At 53.4% G+C, this 24,669-nt stretch overlaps 1 protein-coding gene and 1 pseudogene across 7 annotated transcripts in view; both read left to right on the top strand.

The window, feature by feature from the left end:
• The window catches only part of GDPD5 (glycerophosphodiester phosphodiesterase domain containing 5), a 90,247-nt gene that overhangs the window by 31,029 nt on the left and 34,549 nt on the right, over positions 1 to 24,669 (top strand). For 3 of the 6 annotated variants that reach the window (XM_081241463.1, XM_081241462.1, XM_081241460.1), the window contains exons 2-3: positions 3,547 to 3,629; positions 15,316 to 15,492. The exons of 1 other annotated variant lie outside the window; for it this stretch is intronic. In XM_081241463.1, the coding sequence (XP_081097589.1) occupies positions 15,376 to 15,492 (117 nt within the window). In that variant the 5' untranslated portion in view covers positions 3,547 to 3,629; positions 15,316 to 15,375. Of the gene's footprint in view, positions 1 to 3,546; positions 3,630 to 15,315; positions 15,493 to 24,669 lie in introns of those variants that run through there. 2 more of the 6 variants (XM_081241461.1, XM_081241465.1) reach the window with 2 other exon arrangements.
• On the top strand, positions 12,695 to 13,814 carry LOC308620552 (protein SET-like; annotated as a pseudogene). Its single transcript has one exon. The product of its transcript is annotated as a protein SET-like (transcript).

Below are 24,669 nucleotides of genomic sequence, written 5' to 3'. Positions count from 1 at the left end.
CACATTTCATGGGACTTCCCTGGTGGTGCAGTGGTTAAGAATCTGCCTGCCAATGCAGGGGACACGGGTTCGAGCCCTGGTCCGGGAAGATCCCACATGCCACAGAGCAACTAAGCCCGTGTACTGTAACTACTGAGCCTGTGCTCTAGAGCCCACGAGCCACAGCTACTGAGCCCACGTGCCACAACTACTGAAGCCCGCACGCCTAGAGCCCGTGCTCCACAACAAGAGAAGCCACCGCAATGAGAAGCCCAGGCACCGCAACAAAGAGTAGACCCAGTCGCCACAACTAGAGAAAGCCCACGCACAGCAACTAAGACCCAATGTAGCCAAAAAATAAATAAAATTAAAAAAAAATTAGTATCTCATTTCATGTTACATTAATCCAAGTAATATGAATTGTTAAATACTGTAAGATGTTCCTCAGCTGCCATGTGCATTTATTGTGAATACCACACTAATTCATGAGTACTTTTAGAACCACAAATTGGAACAGGGAGAAAAGCCAAAAAAAAAAAAAAAAAAAAAGATGCTCAACATTACTGGGAAGCGGATACTTTGTTATGTAAGAAGTTGTTGCTCTCTGAAAGGATTTGACAAGTTTAATTTGTCTGCCCCGCAAAACATTCTTGCCACTTAGTGCCCTTCCTCCATCCCTCCCCTCCCCACCCAGTAGCATCCTGTTTCCCTCCCTTTCCCACCCTCGCCCCTGTCAGCCACTGTGCAACCCTCAGACCTTCATCTGGACACAATCACCTTTTGTTCTTCAAACCCAAGAAATGAAGAGTTTCTCAGAGGCCTGAGCAGTGTTAGGGGAGCGGATTAGGCTTGTGAGTCCCATGGATGTTGTGTGACAGAAGCTCCTGTATGTTCTGTAATGTATTTATTTGTGAGTGTGTGTTTGTGATGTGTGGGGCTCAGGGCAGTAGCCCTTCTTTCCTGCACCTAAGGGTGATTCAGGGGATGTCTTCTTGCCCATGAGATAGGTGTCTATCCTGCAGCTAACGAGAGATAAATGACGGTGCTTACGCTAGAGCTGGAGCTTAAATCTAGGTATCGGCATACACTCATTCATCTCTTTCACATGTGCTTTTGTTCATTTATTTAAAACCTATATTCACATCCTCCAATCCTTTATTTCATTGTAGAATGCCAGGTTATAGCAGTCTTGTAGTGCAGCCCCGTGATCCTACAGATGAGGGAATTGAGGCTCAGAGAGGGGCATTGATGTACATAAGATCATACAGCAGAGAAGCCCTCCAGCCGGGTTTCACAATGCAGATGATGGGTGTTGCTTTTGAGTTTCAGGTAAAATCTGAATAGGTGTCGCTAGGTCCCAATCAGCTTCCCTTCCTTCACCAGACTCTGTCACTGAGGCATCTGCCCTGGGGAGCTCCTGGGGGTGGGGGTCAGGGGTTCTGCCTGAAGAGCCACTTCCTGTTTGGGGCCAAGCACTTCTTCAAGTGACTCATAGTCTCCCACTGGCCCCATGCTGGGAAGCCAAGGTGGGGATGGAGACGGGCCCCAGCTGCATCCCGCCCTGCCTGGTACCCAGGCTGGGTGACCCTGAGATGGAGCAGTGCCACAGACTGGATGTAGGAGCTGGGCCATGGAAGGAGGATGCTAGACTGTTCTTGCCCAGCCTGGCAGACAGGGCTCTGAGAGTGCAGGGGAATTGGGGCCGCGGTGGGCATGAGGGCAGCGTCCACATCCAGCCACTCCCACACACATCTGGTTTCCAGGGTAGCTGCTGCCCAGGTGGGGGCCGACAGCAGAGCTGGGTCCCCCTCAGGGGGAACTTGTGATGCTTTTTCTTCCTTGCAGGGCAGTGAGGTGTGATGGAAAAAGCAGTAGGCTGCGGGTCATGGACTTGAATTTCTGACACCAACTTTCTGGTGACCTCGTCTATTCCCAGCCGCTCTCCGGGCTTCAGTATCCATGTTTGTCTAATGGCGGAGGGCTTGCTGGCTGTGACATGGGGCAAGTTGTTCTTGCAGGATTTCCATTAAGAGATTTGTGTTTGAATTCTGGCTCTGCCACCGTGCTGAGTGTGTCCATCTCTCAGAGCCTCCATTAAAAAATTTGAAATAATCATCATCACTTTAAGCATTTGACATAATTTAATTCTCACATCAACCCTATGGGGTAGGTTTTATTATTATGATTATTGTTTTATACGTAAGGAGATTGGGGCACAGAGAGGTTAAGTAACTTGCCCAAGGTCACACAGTAAGAGCCAAGATCCTAACTTAGGCAGTTTGACCCCAGTGTCCATGCCATTAATAACTATGTTCTTGCTACTCAAACTGTGGTCCCTGGACCTGCAGCAAGGTATCACCCAGGAGCTTGTAAAAAAATGTAGAATCTCAGACCCCAGCCTAGACCTACTGAGTTGGACTGCCTTTTAACAAGATCTCTAGGTGATTTGTTTGAGAAGCCCTGCTCTATTTATATTTCCTCTGTCACTTAGGCCTTAGGATCGTTGTGGGAGATGAAGAAAATGAGTGTTTTATAAACTGTAAAATGCAGTGCATTCAGGGCTCTGCGAGAAACCTGGGGACTGGAAGTGGAGGGGGGCAGGGCTGGGGGTGCCCCAGGAGTCCATCTCTCAGTAGCTGGATGTCATTTCCACGCTTCTGTGAGTCCACCTCTATCCCCCTCCCATCCAAGGCTGAGTCTTGTTTGTATTTCTTGCTGGTATGTGGCTCCAGGGCCCGATCAGATTGGAGAAAGTTCTCATGTCGGAATGGGATTGGGCTGGACACCAGGCCTGAGCCACCCCTGCCCTGGGTCCCACCCTGGCTCTGACTCTGACTCTCTGGGTGACATAGGCCCTGCCAGCCTCAGTGTCCCCTAGTGGGCAATGTGGCGACATCCTCTGCAGCCTGCAGTGCTGACCCAGCACCCCCTTCCCTCTCCCCCTCTCCCCTTCTCCCCAAGGCCTGTCTGTACCATCTCTCCTCCCAGTTCCTGGGCAGGAGGGCTGCCCTGCCAGCTGTAGGAGCTGGTGATGGGGGAGGCGGGGCATGAGTCAGAAGTCAGCCACATAATTGCGGTGCCCCAGATCCCTCCTCCAGCCCACCCAGCCCTCCCTCAGCGGCTGCTTTAGAACAGCTGGTTTGGCGTCTGCCTCCAAAGAAGCAGGTCCCTGGGCAGCAGGAACAGGCCTCTGCCTCCCAGGAGCCAGGCATAGCCCCAGGTTTCACCCCAGGGTGGCTGGGCCTTGGATCACGTTTCTGTGGGCCCTGGTGGGGCAGGAGTGGTTCAGGCAGCAGGTTGTACTGGGTTTGGGTTTGGGGCTGGTTTGGGGGCAGCATGTGTGGAGGTGCTTGTGTGGGGTCTCACAGCACACGACTGGATCACGTACGTCTCCTTGGCTCTCCCACCGGCTTGGCGGCTTCCCCAGGGCAGGGACTAGATGTGACCCATCCCTGGTCCCCATACCAAGCGTGGGGTGGGTACAGGGTCGGGGCTCACTAAGGGCCGGGTGGGAGGGGAGAAGGCAAGATGGACTGATGTGTAACCTGACTGGGTTTGTCCCCTCAGCTCTCCCACTGAAGTGACATCACCACCTCGGTGGACAGGACCCCCCAGGAGCCCAGCTCACAGCCACTGGTGCCTTCTTCCAGGTAAAGGAAAAAGCAAGGAAGGAGGTGGGGGGAAAGGAGTTAGAGGGAAGCTGCAGAGAGCAGCCCACTGGGTTCTAGAATGATGTTCGCTCTCTCACCGGAGCTGTACTCTACAGTTCATGGGAAAAGGCAGAGGAAACAAGGATTATTTTTCCATTTTACAAGCAAGAAAAGACAAAAACGGAAACTCTGAGTCGAGTTGTCTCTTGCTCTCTCCAGTGGACTAGGTACTTATCTAAAGCACCTCACACAAATTAGCTCATTCAATCCTCACAACAGCCCATGAGGTTGGTGCTATTATTATCCCCACTTTATAGATAAGGAGACTGAGGTCTAGAGGCACTAAGGAACCTGCTCAGTTAGTAAGTGGTAGAACTAGGTTTCAAACTTGGCAGGCTGGCTCTGGGTGCACAGTCCTAACCCCTGTGACTTACTGCCTCTCTAGAGCCAGGCATTAAACTAAGTTTCCTTGAACTTCAGTTTGGAGGTTTAATGGGCTCCCATTTCCAGGGGAGATTTGTATTTTAAGAGAGAATCCCAGAGTGAGTGATGCTTCAGCCAAAGGAATGAATGGTAAATGGTGGAATTAGAGGCCTTGAATCATGGAGTGAGCATGAACCTTCAAGGTTTACTGGACCAGCCAACCCCTGGGACTTTCTTCCTCAGCATTCAGGCAAGGTCGGGTTTTAGAAAGGAAACCTGGAAATCTGAAAGAGGCCCCAGGTTCTCAGACTTGCCCGAGTGGCAGGGCTGTTGCTCATCACAGAGCACTGTGATGAAGAGAGATGCAAGTGGCAGTGAGAAAGTCAGTATTCTGTGCTAAATCTGAGGTCATCTTGTACTAGACCTGGAACAGATAACAGAGGTTTCAAAAAATTGTGGGAGAAAATACTTGAGCTTTTTTAGTAACTTAATTTTTCCTGTAAATAGGGAAAAGCCTAATAATTATTCAGAGGCAGAATTGGGAACAGGCTCTGACGTGGCCCTGCAATTGGGTGGTTTAAGAGGCTCTGATTGTTCTTTCTTTCCTTCCTTTGCACATTTAACCAGCTTTTCTGACTGACATATAAATGGGCGCCTCCTTGGTGCTGGCCCAGTGCAGGAACACAGGTCCCCTGTCCAGTGATTCCTGTAGCAGGGACAGGGCCTGGGGTATCGCGTGTCCCTATCACCTGCAGGGTCGCAGATACTGTGGCTCTTCAGAAAAGCTGGGCCAAATGGATCAGAAGTCTCCGCCTGGGGAAGCTCTCAGCCTGGTGGGCAAGGCAGCCACGGAAGCAGATAATTACTGTGCACAGAGGCCTATGATCATATCTCAAGAGCTCTGCCTGGTGATTCGAGCACAAAGGGAAGAAGCAGTGGGCTTCTGCGGGGGGATCAGACCAAGCTCTGTCCAGGGTGCATTTGTTAAGATGGTTGGGATTTGGATTAGGGGGGTGGGGGGAGGGTTGTCGTGGCAGAGGGCCTTGTGGCAGAGGGCCCAGCATGAGCAAAGGTACGGGGGAGGGGGGAGGCTGGGAGGTGCCGTGTGCTGGGAGCACAGCCGCATGAGGAGGGACAGGGGCAGGTGAGGCTAGACAGGTAGGTGTGAGGGGAAGGAAGCAGAGAGAGATTCCTAAAATGGCAGGACCTGCTTCTCCTCCCATCCCCAGGGCCTGCCTGGGAAGCCTGTTTGTATAATAACTCTGCTATTTTACATAAATAAATAACATAAATCATTGCTCTCCGTTCCCTCAGGGGCTAAAAACTGGGCAGAGAGGAGTTTGCTCAGTGCATGTCTCTGCCGGACTCAGCTTCCTCCTCTCCTCCTCCTCTTCAGGGGCCCCTCCTTCCAGAGACCCAGGGAGAGGCATCGGAAAAAGCCAGCCTGGTTCCTGTGACTGAATCACTGGGTGCCTGGGAGGGGCTGGGGCGTCCACCAGGGGTGAGAGGATGGTGAAAGTCTCTCCCCTGACCAGGCCCCTGGCCTGGCCCTTTGCTCACTCCAGGGAGAACCTGTCAGTGCTGGTGGGCGGAGGGGGTGCTGGGGGCAGGCCACTCCTCTTAGGAGGGCCTTCCTTCCGTCCCTGTTTAAAGAGGGAACCACTCGGCCCTCCAGGGAGGGAGGGGCCTGTCAAGAGGCGTAGGCAAGCCCATGCAGGCCACTCTGCCGGGGAACCACCACTAGAGGCTGTGCAGAGGATTTCTGCAGGGAGGGGAGGCTGGATGGAATAGCTCCAGGTCTTTACTGGTGCTGACACTCGATGACTTTCATATTCTGAAATCCAGGGTTAGTTCTAAGATGCCTGTTGGATTGTGCCAGGATTCCATGATCGTAAGAGCCCTGGGGGAGGTGATTCTAAGACTCTGGTTTAGAGAGTGTGCAGGCTGTTCCTGGTGAATGCTCAGCCCAAGCTCATAGCCCTGACCTGGGGAAAGAGAGATCCAAAGAGAGGTCCTCTCTGTGCCAAGAGGACCCAAGGGCCCTGGGCAGGGTCCTGAGCCTGATCCCCGTTCAGCCTATGGCCCCAAACATGCAGGTCTGTCCCCCAAGGGCCTTAACCAAGGGTGCAGCTCAGCAAACCTGCCCTGCCCTCCACCAGCCTCAACCTCCTCATCCATAAAATGGGGATCCGGTACTTACCCGTGGAGTTGGGGTCATGCTTCAATGAGACGATGTGTGTGGAGGCTCCTGTACACTGCAAAGCGCTGTGAGTGTGGTTATAACTGTAGCTGCTGTTGCTGCGATGAGACTGTCTCCTTGAAAGGAAGGGCCACATCGGATTCTCGGTGAATCTCTCTCAGGTCCCAGCAGTGCCTGGCACATAGCAGAGGCTTCTTAAACATACTCTGAGTGAGTAAATTGGGTATGGAACAGATAATACCAGAGGCCACGGTTCCGAGGAAGCCAGCCCTTCCCGGAGGAGAAGCAGGAAGTGCTCCCTACAGGAGGGCAGCCCGGAGGGACAGAAGGGGACCCACGACTGGGGTGAAGCAAGCCTGCTGGGAATTTCCCCAGAGGAAGAGCAATCAGAAGTCTTCTGGGACAGAAGTGTTGGGTAAACAGGAGGCCCTGGCACCACAGTGGAAAGAGATTAACAATGACCCTAATTATGGCATGATTGATTCTTTGGCAGCTCCTGTTAAGCCCCAGCCTAAGCCACTGAGTAGCTTTTCCCCCAAAGAATGAGCGGCCATGATGGGGCCACTGGCCCACCAGGCCTCCTTCCCGGCACCTCCTCCCCCAGCCTCTCCCCACCGGCAGCTGCCTCAGTGACAGACTTCCTTCCTCCCTACATCTGCCTGTCTTCTCTGCTGATTTCATTAGAATCTAGAGCTTTCTCTGAGGCCCAGAGAAGTGGAGTGACTTGCTCAGGGCCACACAGTGAGATGTAGCAGCCCACATCTCTCAGTTTAAGCCATCTGATGAGCGGGGAATGTAGTGACTCTTTGAGCGTTCCTCAAAAGCTAAGCACAGGAGGCTGTGCTGGAGAGCAGTAGGGTGGGGCCTGGGATCGGATGGTCTGGGAGTGGGAGGTCCCAGAATCAGCTCTGTCCCCGCATCTCCAGCCCCAGCTCTGGGGCCAGGGATTTGTTTTGTGGATTTGGGTTTGGTCAATTATTTGGAGAAACAGCCCAGCTGGCAAGCTGCCCCGGGGGTGCCCTGCTGCCCCTGGGTCCCCAGAGGGCTGGGAGGCTACTGTTGGAGTAGACACCCCCGTCACAACCAGGTGGAAGCCACACGGGGCTTAACTTGCTGCTGGAGCCCTCAGCGGTGGGAGAGGCCCTGCTCACCCTCCCTGCCACCTCACTTTCCCTGTGCTGTCCCCTTACCTAGAGCCCCCTTCTTTCTCCCCCTTGTGTTACAAATCCTCCCTTATTTCTGAGTTCTGTTGACATCCACCCTCTCCAGGAAGCCGCCCTGCAGTGCGGCTAGAGGAAGCACAGGAGTTATGGGTCCAGAAGAGACCCTGACCCAGGCAGGGCTGAGTTCCTCGAGGAGGAGCTGCTGCGCTGAGATGAGCAGGAGTTTTCCAGGCCTCAAGGCGGTCAGAGGAGCCCAGAGCTAAGGTGGTTTCACAGGCACACCTGCACTGGGAACAGGGGATGGGCGTGCAGTGAGGAAGGACCACAGGGAGGCCCTGGTCTTGCTCCAAGGCCATGTTCCCTGAGCACTGTGGGAAGGAGTCCCCACAGCCCTGTGCCTTTTACTCCTTGGGTTTCACTCTAAGTCAAGGTTGGGGTCATCACTGTGAGTTATCCAGGCCGTGACTACCTATACCTTGGTCCCTGTCAAAGATGGTAGTGATACCTGGACAGGGGCGGAGCCCTGGCCTGGGGTTCAGGATGACCAGGCCTCTAACCTCGTTGCAGGCCTTCCTGCAGCTTTCAACCTCGTCTTGACTGCTCCAGTTGGCGGCGGGCTCCTGACTTCCAGCCATTGGTCCTGGGAATGGAGGGGGCTCTTCCCCGCCAGACCAGGCAAAGGACTGTGGGATTTGTCCTTCCATCCTCCTTGAGCTACCCCACCTCTGCTTATCTCCTGAGGGTGGGGAGAGAGCAGGTGGATAAAGGGTTTTTAGAAGCTGAGTGCCGAAAAGGCCCTTGGAGATCATCCGATGTTGTTCACACCGTCCCATGATACAGATGGGAAAGCTGAGACCAGAGGCTTGTGGAGGTCACCCAGCCTGCTGGTGGCTGAGCTCAGCCTCAGCCCACCAGCCCCGGGTCTGGGCTGGGGTTGAGGCCCAGTGAGGGCGGCCATGGCCAAGGAGACGGGGCGGGCCCGGGGGTGGGAGGGCGGGGCGGGAGGAAGGGGGAGGGCGTTGTTCCACCTCCACATGTGCGCCCTGCCCTCCGGGAAGGCTGCTGGAGGAGGTTAGGTCTCCGTCTCCCCCAGCCCTGCACCCACTGTATGTGGGGCCGTCCTTTTTCCTGCCCAGAGTTCTCGGTCGCACTCCATGCCCCTGCTGCCCTGGTGCCAGCCAAAATATTGAACTTGGCCCTTTGAGGTGCAGTTTTCAGTTGCACATGCTAAGCTGTCATGGACACGGAAGGTGGTAGAAACGTGGGCAGACAGACCCTCCATCTAGGGCTGGTGCCATGGAAAGACTAGGCTTTAGAGGCAGCCCTGGTTTCAAATCCTCTCTTCTCCATGGTTAGCTGTCTGGCCTCGGGTGAATCATGTAATCTCTCAGGCCTAGATCTATTGATCCCGCTATCTATTGATCAATTGATATAGCTGTTTAAATTAAATACATATGTATTTAATTAATAGATGATTTTTTTTGGTGACAGTTTTAGAAAAATTGATCGGAAAATACAGAGTTTCTACATACTCTCCCTCCCCTACCCCATGGTTTTGCTTATTATTAACGTCTTATCTTAGGGGGCCACGCTTGCTATAATTGATGAGCCAGTGTTGCTACAGTATTATTAGCTGAAGTCCATAGTCTACATTAGGGTTCACTCTTTGTGTTATATATTCTGTGGGGTTTGACAAATGTATAATGACATGTATCCATCATTACAGTATCATACAGAATAGTTTCACTGCCCTAAAAATCCCCTGTGCTCCCCACCTCCAACCCCTGGCCACCACTGATCTTTTTACCACTTCTTGGTTTTACCTTTTCCAGAATGTCATATGGTGAAATCATACAGTATGCAGCCTTTTCCCATTGGCTTCTGTCACTTAGCAATATGCTTTTGAGGTCCCTTCATGTACTTTTATGGCTTGATAGCTCATTTCTTCTTATTGCTGAGTAATATTCCATTGTCTGGATGGACCCCAGTTTGTTCCTCCATCCACCTGGGGCCCATATTTCTAACCTGTAAAAGAAGACTGTCAAACTCTGCTTTGGACAGCTGTCATCAGGAGATGACACAGGTGCAGTGCTCAGCGTGCTGCCCCACAAGCTCCCACACCACCTTCTGTAACTAGCTTCCTTCACTTAGCATAATGTTTTCAAGAGTCATTCACGTTGTAGCATGTGTCAGTGTTTTATTCCTTTTGATTGCAGCCTTGGGTCCTTTTTGTGTCGTTCCATCTAGTGCCCATTCCTCAGAGAGGTAAAATAAGTCTCCAAGGTCACACACAGCAAGTCAGTTGAAGGAGACCAGGATGCAATCCAGGCACTGACACCTGGCCTGAGACTCTTTCCACTCTCAGGAAAGAGAGCAGGCCTGGAGCCTGAGGCAGTGGGGTCTGGGGGCAGTGAGGGCCGGGCAACCTGCCAGTCAGGGGAGGGACGAGGAGCCGGGAAGTGGGTGAGGTGCGTTCCCAGGATGTAAGGATGGGCGAGGCCCCTGGAGGTGTATGCCCACCCCCAGCATCCTTCGCCCACTCCATAGCGGACCCTCACTCCGTCTCCCTCCTGACTCCCTCCTGAAGCCCATTCCCTGTGCAAACAGGAGGCTGTGGAAGTTCGGGGAGGGGACCAGGACTTCAGACAGAAAATGAGACTTTGGGCTGAGGAGGGCCCACAAACATCGGGCTAAGAGGTGAGGGCTTTCTCTTGTCCCAGAGCCAGCAGGGGCTTCAGGCTGGGGATTTCTTTGGAACTTGGCTGATATCAGCAGCTCTGGGAGGTGGCTTGGAGAAGTCAACTGATGCTAAGTGATGCCATTAGCCCTGGCAAGAGGGGGGCGGCTGGGGAGAATCTGGTCTCTGGGGGCTTGTCCTGACCGCTCAGGGTCTGGGCAGCAGGAACTTCTGGGCCTTCTCGGAAGTGTGGTCCAGGATGCCCCCAGGGCTGCCTCCCCTTGCTACCCGGTTCTGGCCACTGGGGAAGTGGGAATAACTCAGGCTGTCCCCTGGGGTAGTAGCCATGTCTGCGGTGCTCCCACAGGCTGCCCAGGAAGAAGGAGGGATGCCAGGAGCCCTCTAACCAAACCTGGGGCTCAGGGGAGGCTCCCTGGAGGAGGTAACATCTGAGCGGAGACTCGAAGGCTCAGGAGGTGTTAGCCAGATGAAGGGACAGCAGGTTCTGGAGTGCTGAGGCTAGAGGAGCCAGAGCCTGGTCATTTGTCTGCTGAAAACTCACTCTGACTGCAGGTGAGACCTTGGATTGGCAGGGCAAGGCCCGCCGCAGGGACTCCCCATCCAGGGGAGAGGTGAGACTGGGCCACTGCCCTGGCAGTGGCCAAGGAGGTGCTGAGGAAAGGGTCTTGAGGGATGTTAGAGGCAGGTTGGGGGTGATGAGGAGGTCACTGTGCCCATGCGGGGTCTGGGTGACCCCCCTGGAGACAGCGAGGAGCCGCTGGCTATCTTGATGGCCCCAGGAGAACATGCAGAGGAAAGAAAAGAGGTTTGGCTCTCAAAGATGCCCCTGCAGTTCTGAATAGTGTGAAAATTCATGGTGGGGATGTGGGGGGAAGGGAATAGTTCCAAGAGCCACAGTCAGCTGAGTCCCCAGCCGGAGGCCTGGTGCAGGCAGCTCTACTTCCCTCTTTTCCAGATTTGAAATGGAAATTCCATTCCTGGGTGGGTTGTAATGCTCATTCATGGGGGGTGGGGGAGCAGAGGACACATGGGAATCAGCCCCAGGGTCGGGGGGTCCTGGGAAAGGAATGGGAGGGCAGGGCCCCTGCCTGCAGAATGCCCACCTGCCGTGCCTCAGTCACTGCAGCCATGTGCCCTCCTGGCACCGCTGCCCCTCCCCCAACCCCCAGTCATCTGACCTTTTTTGGAAGTCAAGACAAAAGCTGAAACCAAGGCTCAGGGAAGAGCCCTGAGTGGCTCTGGCTACAGGGCAAGTCATTGGCCAAGGCAGGGTGAATCGAGGGCCCTTTCTACATATTAGCTGCTTCCTCCCTTCCGGGGGTAGTAGGGGCAGGTGTTGTGGCCCACCTGACAGCAGAGACCCTCATCCGGGGGTGCACAGGGTGAGACGTGGTCCCTGGCTGTGTACTCTGGCCTTCTACCTCCTCTGGAAGGCTGTGAATGTGGGAGTACATATGTGAGCACACACGCCTTCCATTGTTTTCTTTTTTTTAATTTTAATTTTTTTTTTTTTGGCCACACTGTTCAGCTTGTGGGATCTTAGTTCTCAGCTTAGTGATCGAACCCAGGCCCTTGGCCATGAAAGCGCCAAGTCCTAACCACTGGACCACCAGGGAATTCCCCACACGCTCCTCCTAGAGAGGAGTGAAGCTGAGAGGATCCCCTACGTGCTGAACCCACCCCCGACCTCCCCAACCCCATGGGTGCTAAGCTGACTGCAGCAGCATCCCCATCCTATACCGCCCCCTAAGCCCTGGGCTCGGCTTGGCTCCGAGAGCCCCCAGCAGCTGCACCATGTCCACATGCCTCCGCAGGGAGCCACGGGCACAGAGGCTGCACCAGACGATTCCCAGCAATTAGGAGGCTCCAGGTTGGTCAGTGTGCCCAGCAAGCTCCTAATGCGCCTCCGCACTCGGACAGGAGTCTGTAATCCCTGTGCTGAGGTTAGCACTTGGAGAGTGGGGGGAGATAGGGGGTGTTAGGCAGAGGCCCTGAGCAAGGCCCAGACGTGGAAGTAGTTGGTGGGCCTGAAGCCCGGTGCCCCTATGGTGTGGCCTCTGCGGCGTTAGAGACGGGAGCTCATCCTACAGGCCTCAGCTCAGCACAGCCTCTGGGAAGCATGCCCTGACCCTCCCCGTACCTGTTAAGTGCCCACAGCACCCTTTCCCTTCTCAACCACATGCTGCACTTACAATACCGGTTCAGGAGCCATGGTGGCCCCGTGGTTGCAGGGTCAGCAGACTTTCCCTATAAAGGGCTGGGCAGTAAGTATTTTAGGCTTTGTGAGCCATATGGTCTCTGTCATAACTCTGCAGTTATACTTAAAGCAGCCCATAGACAATACATAAATGAGTGAGTGGGCCTGCGTCCAATAAACCTTTATTTACAGACTCTGAAATTTGACTCTCGTATAATTTTCATGGATCAAAACATATTTTTGTTTTGGTTTTTCCCCCCAACTACTTAAAAAATGTAAAAACCATTCTTAGCTTGTGGGCTATATAAAAACACGTGGCTGGAGTTCTCAGAGCTCCTGGTACAAGCTTCTTCCCTTGGGTGGATTCTTGGCTTTTCTCCCAGCATGGCCCCCAAACACCAGTCTTCACTTCCACCCCAAGCAAAGAAACCGAAGAAACCGAGACTGACTCCTGCCTCCAGGCCAGAGGAAACGTCTGCTTCTCCGAACTTGCCGAAGGAAGAAAAAGAACAGCAAGAAGCAATTGAATATATTGATGAAGCACAAAAGGAAACAGACAGACTTAACGAATAAGCCAGTGAGGAGATTTTGAAAGTAGAACAGAAATATAACAAACTCCGCCAACCATTTTTTCAGTAGAGGTCGGAACTGACTGCCAAAATCCCAAATTTTGGGGTAACGGCATTTGTTAACCATCCATGAGTGTCTGTACTCCTTGGGGAGGAGAATGAAGAGGTGCTGCATTATTTGACAAGAGTCGAAGTGACAGAATTTGAAGATATTAAATCAGGTTACAGAATAGATTTTTATTTTGATGAAAACCCTTCGAAAATAAAGTTCTCTCCAAAGAATTTCATCTGAATGAGAGTGGTGGTCCATCTTCAAAGTCCACTGAAATCAAAAGGAAATCCGGAAAGGATTTGACAAAACGTTCAAGTCAAACGTAGACTAAAGCCAGCAGGAGGAGACAGTCTGAGGAACCAGAAAGCTTCTCCACCTGGTTTACTGATCATTCTGATGCCTGTGCAGATGAGTTAGGAGAGGTCATCAAAGATGAGATTTGGCCGAATCCATTACAGTACTACTTGGTTCCGGACATGGATGATGAGGAAGGGGAAGGAGAAGAAGATGACGATGATGATGAGAGGAAGAAGGATTGGAAGATATTGATGAAGAAGGGGATGAAGATGAAGGTGAAGAAGATGAAGATGATGAGGGGGAGGAAGGAGAGGAAGATGAAGGGGGAGATGACTAATGGAACACTGGTGGATTCCAACCTTCCTTTGTTAATTTTCTCCAGTCCCTGGGAGCAAGTTGCAGCCTTTTTTTTTTTTTCTTTTTTCTCCTCCTCTTGTGCTCAGTCGCCCTGTTTTTGAGGTCTCTTTTCTCCTTTATACCATGGCTCACAACTTATTTTGGGGAGAAATACCTTGAGCAGAATTCAGTGGGAAAAGAAGCTCTACCCCTTTCTGTTCCAAATTCATTTTTATCCCTTCCTGTCTCAGAAAAACTTTACGGAATCAACACCACCATGCTCTGTGGGGAAGAGAGAAAACCCTTCTGCTCCCTTAGCTCTGCTGCAAGCCGGAGGGTGCTAGGCCCCTGTGTAGTAGTGCATAGAATTCTAGCTTTTTTCCTCCTTTCTCTGTATATTGGGCTCAGAGATTACACTGTGTCTCTATGTGAATATGGACAGTTAGCATTTACCAACATGTATCTGTTTACTTTCTCTTGTTTAAAAAAAGAAAAAAAAAACTTAAAAAAATGAGGTTATAGAAGGTCAGCAGAGGGTGGGTTTGAGACGTTTGGGTGGGTTAAGTGGGCATTTTGACAACATGGCTTCTCCTTTGGCATGTTTAATTGTGATGTTTAACGGACATCCTTGCAGTTTAAGATGACACTTTTAAAATAAAATTCTCTCCTAATGATGACTTGAGCCCTGCCACTCGATGGGAGAAACAGCAGAACCTGTAGGATCTTATTTGCAATTGACATTCTCTATTGTAATTTTGTTCCTGTTTATTTTTAAATTTTTCTTTTTGTTTCACTGGAAAGGGAAGATGTTGCTCAGTTTTAAACCTTAAAATTATACAAGTTGCTTTGTTACAATAAAACTAAATGTGTACACACACACACACGCACACACACACACACAAAATATGTGGCTGGTTGGATTTGGCTATGAGTTATAGTTTGCCAACCCCTGGGTTAGAACAAGGAGCCAGGCTGCCAGGCTCTGCTGTGTGACCTTTGACAAATGGCTAAACATTTCTGTGCTTCAGAATTCTCATCTGTAAAATGGGGACGATAATGATAACACTTGGAGAAAGTAAAATTGTACAACAGCTTTGGAAAACAGCTTTTGGCAGTTCTTCAAAAAGTTAAACATAGAGTCACCATATGACCCAGCAATCCCATCCCAAAGTATGTACTCAGGAGAAATGAAAATATACATTCACACAAAAACTTGTTCATAGCAGAGTTATTCATAACAACCAAAAAGTGGTAACAACCCAAGTGTCTACCAACTGATGAGTGGATAAAATGGTATATCTATGCAATCAAATAATATTCAGTCATAAGAAGAAATGCAGTACTGATTCATGCTATAACATGGATGAACCTTGAAAACATTGAGTGAAAAAAGCAAGACGCACAAGACCATATATCATATGATTCCATTTATGTGAAATATCCAGAATGGGCAAATCCGTGGAGACAGAAAGTAGATTATTAGGTTGCTTGGGGCTGGGGGGTGGGAGTGGGGGAGTGACTGCTTATAGGTATGGGGATTTTTGTTGGATGATTAGGTCATGGGTGGGTGGCAGGGGACTGTCCTAGGGGACTTGCAAGGATGGGCCTCTGACTCCGAGAGAGACAAGGACCCACGGCAGGGCTCTGAGCAGAGGCTGACCCTCCCTGACCTAGACTACAGTGGCACCTGCTGTGCTGGGGCCAAGTTCCCACCCCTCCCCTGCCTCACAGTACTTTGTTTCCTCCCCCAGGACCAGCCGGGGGCCTCCATGGGCGCCTGAGGGCAGGGCGCCAGGGCCGCGGGCGCGAGCATGGTGAGACACCAGCCCCTGCAGTACTACGAGCCGCAGCTCTGCCTCTCCTGCCTCACGGGCATCTACGGCTGCCGCTGGAAGCGCTACCAGCGCTCTCACGATGACACCACACCGGTGAGCTGTGCTGGGATGGGGCCAAAGGACCCAGGGAGCCCCAGGGCCTGGGGGAGGGGTCTCAGCTCTGACACCCTGCTGTGTGGCTCTGGACAGGCCAATGCCCTTTCTGGGTTTCAGTTTCCCCTTCTGTAAAATGGGCCCATGGAAATTCCCGAATCTACCTGACTAGGTGGGCAAGGAACATGGGTGTAGCCAGTTGTTGACTCCCCTCTGACAGTGTGGGGTGTGGGCTGCTCTTGAGGTCTGGGCAGGGAGGGCTATTCCAAGAGGGTGGGGTCCCCCAAGGTGAGCAGAAGTTCTCAGCTTCCTGGCAGATCCTGACGGGCAGGTAAGCAGACAGGTGGCTCTTCAAGGAGAAGGTGAAGAGCTGGGTCAGGCCATCCTGGAGCCTGGGAGCTGGCAGGGCCATGGCCTGGCACCAGGGCCCAGTCACCTGAGCCACAAGCCTGCCAGGGCTGGCAGCAGGTGTTCAGCTGGATAAAGAAAGCCTCCGTTAGTGTCCGGCTCCCCAAGCCAAACCCCACGCCACACTTCCGTCCCTGGGGCACCATCAGCCAATGGATCTAGTTTCTTCTCTGAAGGAACCCAATTCCTTCAGGAGGGAATGGAGAGAGAGACAAATAGTATTTATCTAAAAGCTTTGCTGCCTGGAAAACAACTTTCTCCTCCCTCCTGCTTGTCTGAACAAAGAGGCCAGCCTCCAAATTCAGGCAGCCCCAAAACAGGCTGGAGTGGCCAGTGGAGGAGGTCAGAGGCCAAGCATCACCAGACTATCTGGATGTGGAGGTTGGGGAAGCTTGCCCACCTCCCTGCCCTCCTTCTCTGCCTGTGCTGGTAGGGACAGAGGGACAGGGCACTCGACTGAGTCGGGAGCCTGTTCTCATGACCCCCAAATGGTAAGAAGCAGGTACCACCTGTGGGTACCTGGCCTGATTCATTGCCATGTACCCATTCTAGCACACAGGAGGCAACATGCCCAACTGAGGCAAGGGAGAGGAGGGGCCTGCCCAGGGCAGCCTGTCCGTCCTATGTGCTGTGCTCCGAGCTCCATTCTCCCCTGAGACAGTGGAAGGAAGTCAGCAGGGCCTCCATGTGTCAGGAGGGCAGGAGCTCGCAGTCCGCTGGCACCCAGGTGTCTGTCTGTGTGCTGGGCGCTGAGCTGAGCACTGACACGCGGCCACCCCTGTTTCTCCCAAGCCCTTGAGCTAGATGTCATCGCCACCGCTTCACGTGCGGAAACAGAAGCCAAGGACATCCATGACCAGGACAAGGTCACGCAGCTAGAGAGGGGCAGAGCTCGGATCTGGCCCTGCATGGTGTCCAGTGCTCTTGGTGGGGGTGGGATGGGAAGACAGCTGAGGCTGAGGAAGGGAGGAGAAGGATGACTGAGCTCCCAAGCAGGAAGCCCTTGGCCGTCGGAAGAGACACTGGAGGAAGGCAGCTCTCTCCCAGGGCACCTCACACCTCCTGGTGGGCCCAGGGCCAGCCAGTTCCAGGCTGTGGAGTCAGGAAGTGATGGGTCTTGGCTGTGGCCCGCCCAGGGCCCAGGCTGGAGGAAGTGGTGGGCTGAGGCCAGTTTTGAGTTGACTGGGGGCCCAAGCGGCATAGGCTCTGCAAATGCCAAGGCCTGAGGTGCCAGGTATGGGGCAGTGGCCGGAGGCTGCAGGCCACAAGCCTGGGAGAGGCTGGGAGGGGGGAGAGGGTTCTGCAGCAACTCTGGGTGGCAGGGCCTCTGCAGAAAGGGCTGAGCTCACCTCAGGCAACCCGCACCTCCCAGCTGAGGATGAGCGGGCGGCCCACCCCGGCCCTTAACTCAGCTCCCCTCCTGCTTCCCCTCCCACTTCCTGGGTTCCAGCCTCCTCGAGCTCACGCTTCTCTCCCTGGCTCTCCTCTCTTCTCTTTTCTCTCCCCAGTCCCTCCCCAGACAGCTGGGCCAGAACCATGCTGGGGGTTGGGCTGGGCTCCTGGCCTGACACAGTGAAGGCAACAGCAATCTGGTGTCTCAAAGTCAGGGCTGGTGCAGAGAAGCTGCTCTGTAAATTTTGCTGAACTAATAGAGGCCCAGAGTGAGCTCTGGGAGCGCAGGTTGGGGAGTGAAAGGAGAGCCCCTCGGGCCTGGAGGGTGGAGGAGAGGCCTCGCCCAGGGGGAGCGGGCCCAGCTTTGGGCCTGTGCCTTTCCTCATCCCCACCTTCCCCTCCTCCTTTGGGCATCCCCTTACCCCTCCACCACCCCCCATGCCCCCACCAGGCACTGCGTCCCCTCAGGACCTCTTGGGTGAGCCTCTTGTGTCTCCCAACTCAGGGGAGCCTAGGGTCAAGTTGTTCAGTGAAGCTGAACCTCTCTGGGCCTCTTCTGTGCAGTGAGGTGACACACAGGTGGTGAGTCACAGAAGCACTCATCCTCAGGCTGGGAATGAAGTGTGAGAGTAACAGTTAATGTTTATTGAGCACCTATTGTATGCAGGGAGCTTATGGCTTATAGGCATTGCCCTGTTGATTGTTCTGACACCCTGTTGGGGCATATTTAATTGTTATGCCCTGTTTATGGATGGGGAAATCAAGGCTTGAAGCCCCATCCGTGATAGATTTGCAGCAAGAGCGTCAGGAAGTTGGAGGTGGAGGCTGCCGGGAAGACAGGTGGGTTTTAAGTCTGGGTGTATTTATTTATTTATTTATTTATTTATTTTGAATTAATTAATTAATTTTTGGGGCAGCATTGGGTCATTGCTGCGGTGCACGGGCTTCTCGTTGCGGTGGCTTCTCTTGTTGCGGAACATGGGCTCTAGGTGTGCGGGCTTCCGTAGTTGTGGCACGTGGGCTCAGTAGTTGTGGCTCATGGGCTTAGTTGCTCCGCGGCATGTGAGATCTTCCTGGACCAGGTATCGAACCCATGTCCCCAGCATTGGCAGGTGGATTCTTAACCACTGAACCACCAGGGAAGCCCCAAGTCTGGGCGTGTTTAAAGGAGAGCTTACAAGGAGAAGAAAGGCAGGACGGGGAGGAGGACTTGGGAAGTTGCCTGAAAGAGAGAAAGAGCAGGGACCAGGAGCATTTGGGACAAGTTGGGGAATGGCTTGAATGCCAGGCTAGGTGCCCTCAGTGCTTCCCTGGTTAAGAGCTGGCCCCGCGGTACTGGACGGGGATCCTGGGGAGGCAAGGGGGTGCAGGGAGCCTGGGAAGGAGCCCCCGCCCCGCTACTCTCCATCCAGGCTGGCCTCCTTCCTTCCTGCCCCTCGCCGCCCCTCACATTCCCATCTCCTCCAACCCTCTGCTCACACTGTCCCCTCCCCCCAGGACACACACTTGACAAATAAGGAAACAGGAAACTGAGGACCAGAGAGATGAAATGACGTCCTCTCCTGCCCCGCAACACCGAGGGAGTGGAGGAGCCTGGCAGCAGAAGGCTGGCTCACTTGACAGCCAGGAAGGGGAAGCAAAAGCTTTTTATAACTGGGGGTAATTAATGGGTTGTTGTCTGTGACTCATTACTCTAATATTGCCAATTAAGGATGGGGTAGGACAGAAGGCAGCTCTCAGGCCAGCCCCACAGGGGCCCCTGAAGACTCTGCATCTGTGGGACGCAGCACAGTATCAAAACCAGCTTCTTTTTAGCAAGAGGAATATAGGTCAGATGCCTGGAGGAACTTCCAGCCCGAGACGTTGAAGGAGACAGTCAACTCTCTTGCACTTCTATAGTATGTTTGCCTTTTGAAGGGAGTTTTAAGCTTCTTTTGACCCCCCTCTGTCTTATGGATGCGGCTCCAGGAAGAGGAAGTGATTTATTCAAGCCGAGGAGTTGAAGGCACGGCTTGCACTGCGCCTGCTTGCACCCCCAGTCCCGTGCCCTCTCCCCCGTTCCATACCAAACAGTCTTGTCTGGGATGCGTTGGTTACTTACTCAATCAACAAACCTGTCCTGATACCTGCCCTGAGTCCAGGGTATATCAAACCTGGTTCCTCCCTCCCTTGAGGGGCTCCTGAGTGGGTGGGGAGCAGATCAGAACAGACATCCAGACCACCCAGGGTGATCACTGCCCGGGGCCCAGGGACACCGCAGGCAGGAAAGCTTGCCTGAGCTGGTGTCAGAGAGAGTTAGCCCATCATGTCATGCCAGAGTGGGGAAGGCAGGGGAGCTGCATGTTACAAGAGTGTCTTGTGTTTGGGAACTGAAAGCGATTTGGCCCAGTGCAGCTCTGGTGTTAGGAGGGAGAGCGTGTGGCCAAGGGGACCTGAGCCAGAGGCTGTGCTGGGGAGCCTGCACTCCATCCTGGGAGGTGGGAGCCCAGTCGGACTCGGTCTGTGCAAGGACCGCTCTGGTTCAATCACGGAGAATGCGCTGAGGGGCCTTGAGTGGAGGCGGGGACGGCAGGGAGCTAGACAAGAAAGGCTGAGGCCTCAACTAGGGGGAGGGGTCTGCCAAGAAGTAGCAAAGGGAGGGATTCTAGAGACACCTAGATGGTGCATTCAGCAGACTGGCTGCGGAAGAGAATTTTGATGATGCCTCCCGTCATCCCATGATTTCCACCTGGCTGGATGAGGCCATTCCTGGAGTCGGGAAACCATGCTGTGCCCAGGGGGTGTGTGAGAGACCGCGCCGTCTCAGGAGTGTTCAGGAATAGCGCAGTGGGGGCGGGTGGAACACAGACAAAATACCGCCCCCTCCACCCCACGATTGCCTACGTCTTTCGATGGAAGCCCCTCCCCCCATGGCAGGAAGACACCTGCTGCTGGGAAATCCATCAGCACTCCGTCATCCTCCACCCTCCACACAGCCATCCCGGGAGAACCTACCTCACCCGCTCACAGCACTGCCCTTCGCTCCGCTGTCCCCTCTGCCTGGAATGCCTTCTCTCTGGTCTCTGCCTCTCAAGGCTCATCGCAGGTCTCTATTCCTCTAAGAAGTGTCCCCTTCAAACAAGAGTCAGGCCTCCTTCCCTGCCTCTCGCCTTCCCCTGGGCTCCCGCAACATCTCGGGCCTGGGCTGCCCATGTGGGTCGTGACTTCCTGTTTCTCCCGTTGGACCGTGAGCGTGCCGAAGGCAGGGCCTGACTCAGAGGAGGACCTCAGGCAAGGAGTGGGAGGATGACTGAGCGGGTGACTTGAAGAGCAAGTGAGGAAGCCAGTGAGGGTGGGGAGGCTGGACCCCTGATGAGCTCCCAGGTGAGCACCCCAAGGAGCATTGGGTGGTCTGGAGAGTAGGAGCGCATGCTGCATTCCAGTGCCCCTGGCTGTGGCTGACAGGGAGGGGTGCTGACTCAGCCGAGGGACCTCCCAGGCCACCCTTGGAGGTGGGGTCAGGCTCTGCCTGTGGGAGGAGGGGGGGTGAGTTTCCCAGCTGGCTCCCCACGTTCTTGTCCTATCAACACCACGTGGGCCTGTGGCAGGGTTATGGGGCAGGGAAGAGTGGATCTCACTCAGGAATCAAGGTGGGCTCCCTGGAGGAAGCAGCCTTTGGAATGGGCTCCAGGGTGTGACTGGAGTCAGCCAGATGCACCTGGCCATTCCTGGCTAAGGGAGCTGCGGCCTGAACTCTACCCTGCCTCCTCCAGTGACTTAGTGTGTGGCCTTAGACAAGGCCAGACCCTTTCTGGGCCTCAGCTTGCTGTGGGTGAGGTGGAGGTACAAACCCACGCCCCAAGGGTCCAGTTAGATAACAGATACCAACGTGTCTCACATCCTGAACAGGACAGACCACTGTTCCCACTTGGGGAAAAGGTGTCCTCCCTACACACTTTCAAAGGGATGGCTGTTCCCTTCTCTGGTGCTTTGGGGGAAAGGGACCCAGCAGGTCAGAGAGGAGCCCTCTGAGCTTCAATTCTCCCACTTCTAGACTGGCAATGATAAGAGCCATTTAATCCTATAAACCTTGCAGGTTTGCCATGAGGATAAGAAAATGGGAGATAATATTATTGCATCCATGAGAGAGAGGAGAGGCTGGCAAAAGTTGTTGCAGCACAGGGAGCTAAGGATTTATTGCTGTAATAAAGCCAGGCCGTCGCTGGCTTTCGGGAACCCCTGCACCCCACCTCCTCCTCTCTGAACGGCACTGAGGGGGCCGGGCGTGGTCAGGCCATGCTCCAGGGAAGATGAATAAACTCTTGTTCATGATCTCTGTGACCACCTTGCGTGTCGGCTTAGGGAGCATGTATGGGGCAGGAGGTGATGGGCGTCAGCAAGAGGCTGTGGCCACTCACCGCCCTGTGGCTTTGGCCGGGCCCCCTGCAGGGCGCTGGGATAATCCCTCCTAAGGGCCCCCAGCTCTTCTGCTCATGTCTCCCCAAGGGCTGATGCAAGCCACAGGATGGTCGGGGAAGGACGGGGTGCTCCAGGCTGAGCCTGGCTTCATTCTCCTGCCTAATGAGCCACTCTGAGTGCACCCTGGCAGAAGCAAGGGCAGACAGAGGTCTAATTGCCCAGCTCCCTGTAGCCCAGAAAAATAAATCCAGCCTCTTAGGCTGTCAGGAGCTGGCTGGGGGCTGGGGATTTTAATCCTTTTCCCTGCTCGGCCCTAATGCTGAGATCCATCTCAAACCTCCCTAGGCTGCCCCCTCCCCCAAATCTCCTGGGTCAGAGCCAGAGTAATCCTGCCAGAGCTGCCCAGCTCTCTCTTCTGGGAGCTCCACACAGCGTTCCCAGCTGACATTCACCAGTCTCCCCGTTAGGAACTTGGTGAGGATGAAACAGGCGGATGATTAGAGGAGCCAGTGCGCCCAAGGTGCAGCCTGCAGGTGGACAGTCTAGGCGAGGAGGCACCCCTCAATCGCTCTCCAGTCTCTGCAAGGCTGTGTGGTGCTGAGGGCACAGCTGGACTCTGGGGCCTCAAAGCAGAGCCAGGACCCCAGGAGTGGCACAGGGAGCTGAGCTCAGCCACGTGGAAGGAGCTGTGCCAGGCGGAGCCAGCACGTGGGGAAGGGCTGCCTTGGGACAGACTAGAAAACCTAGAAACAACCCACACACATCTGAGAGTGTGCTGTGTGGTAGACAATCATGGAAATCATTGCAAATATCACAAACCGTACAGGGACAGCTGAAGTATCCATCTGGTAAAAGTAAAATTAGATCCCTTCTCTTACCTCAAATCAAAAGAAATTCCAGATGGATAAAATGTATTTTTTTCTTTTTTTAAGCTCCTTTTTTTCTGTTTAGGAAGCACACATTTGTTGAGAAAATTCAAACAACTCGGAAAGATGTAAAGTAAAAGAAATTCTAATCTTCATGCTTTAGAGGAAAGGCCTTAAAACCTCTCTCCATACACGTATACACACATATGGAGCTATAGATAGATAGGTGGATTACAGATTCAAGTGTAAACAAAGAGAAATTATCAGTGTAAAATATGAGTTGAATATATAATCGTGGGCCACCTTCCTTAAACACGATACCAAAGGCAAAAACCCATAAAGGAAAAGAGGGGTAGATTTGACTGTGTAAAAATTTAAATTTTTTAAACAAAAAGCATGAAAAACAAAATTAAAGTCAACTGATAAAATAAGAAAAAATAGACAATCTATATGAAAGTTACTACTCTTACATAGAGAAAGCTTTTATAAACGCCTAAGAAGCCAGTTGTCCCAAACAAAAGCGGCCAGGCTCTGTGCCTTCGCACCGTCCACTCCCTCCCTCTGCCCTTACCTTGTCAGGTAAGCCCGTTCCAGCAAGCCCATTCCTTTCAGCTTCACTGCAAGCATCTCCTCCTCCAGAGAGCCCTCCAGACCATCCCTTCCCCCATAACTGGCAGTGTGCTCCTTGGCAGCCCTTGCTTGCCCCATTCGCCACACTCGTTTCTAGGACTGGCGTTGCCTGCTGGCTGGTCAGTCTTCTGTGCAGGTTGCTCAGAGGAGAGTCCAAGCCTGATCTGTCTCCCAGTGTCCAGGGCTCAGCACGTGTGTAGAACGACTGGAAGAGAGTGGTGGCGCGGGTGTGGAGGGGAGATGCTGGAATTTAGTTTGGTGTGGGGTATGAAGTAGGGGTCTAATTATATATTTTTTTACCAAATGGATGTCCAGATGTCCCAGTACCATCTGTTGAATTCTCCATCCTTTCTGTACTAATTTACCTGGTATTAATCCTGTGTCCATCCTTCCAGGCCATTCCCTGTCTTTGGGTCTCAGTTTCTCCAGATCTTAATTGGACCTTTAGAGGATGAGGCAAGATGATCTCTGAAATCTTTTCTAACTCTGAAATTCCAGTGGGCCCACCCTGGCACTGCCTGTGACTTGCTGTGTGACCTTGGGCAAGGCCTTGCCTCTCTGAGCCAGTTTCCTCCTTGGTCAGACAAGGATAATTACATGTCCTGCTTCTTGTTTCTTTGGGATAGTTGAAGAAGCTGGAGGCACCCAGAGCTGGGTGTGAATTCTGGCTCCATCATTATGTTTGCCCTTTGTGACCTTGGGCAGCTCACTTCCCCTCTCTGAGCCCTGGTTCCTCCGACTATTCCGTCTGCCTTGCAGAGCTGTGGAGAGGGCGACATGCGAAGGAGCAGGTAGAGGGCCCTTAGGACTGCCCCACCCCCAACTCTGCGAAGTGCTCACATAGGGCTCTGTCCTCCGTGGCCAGCGATGTGGGATCTTCTTCCTTCAGCCATGCTGGCTCCTAGGACTGCAGCCTGCAGAGCTGGGCCTGACCTCTGCATCCCCCTGACCATGGCACCGACCCTGGGCTGGAAGGGGGTGATCTGCTTGGCTGTCTTCATCAGTTGGGGAACTGTGATGTAGAGCAGGGGGCGGGGAAGACTTGATCACTGTCTTCACATAATTAAAGGACTGTCAAACACGAAATGATAATTATAGGAACGATCGTGGATTTGGCAACGAACAGCTTACATCTGTAATCCCGTTTGAGCCTGGCAGTCCTCCTGTGAGGTAGAGGTGATGTCATCCTCACGAACAGAGGAGGAAGCTGAGGCTTGAGGTCCTGAGTGATTGGCCCACAGCCATGCGGCTAGTGGTAGAGGGCGGGGAATGAAAATCCAGCTCTTGATTGTGTTCCCCCACACCCTGGTCATTTGACCCCAGTGTTCTTGCCCTTTTGCCGGACTTGTTCTCTGTGGTGTCAGAGAACCAGCTGCAGGGTGGCAGCCGAGGAGGCAGAAATCAGCTGCACCTCAGGCAGCGATGGAGGCAAGGACAACAACTTCTGACACCCTGCCACTGCCAGATACTTCTGTCCAACACT

This window comes from Mesoplodon bidens (assembly GCF_964165515.1).
Source record: "Mesoplodon bidens genome assembly, chromosome: 7".
Classification (NCBI taxonomy): Eukaryota; Metazoa; Chordata; class Mammalia; order Artiodactyla; family Ziphiidae; genus Mesoplodon; species Mesoplodon bidens.
This window is presented reverse-complemented; position numbering and strand designations above follow the sequence as displayed.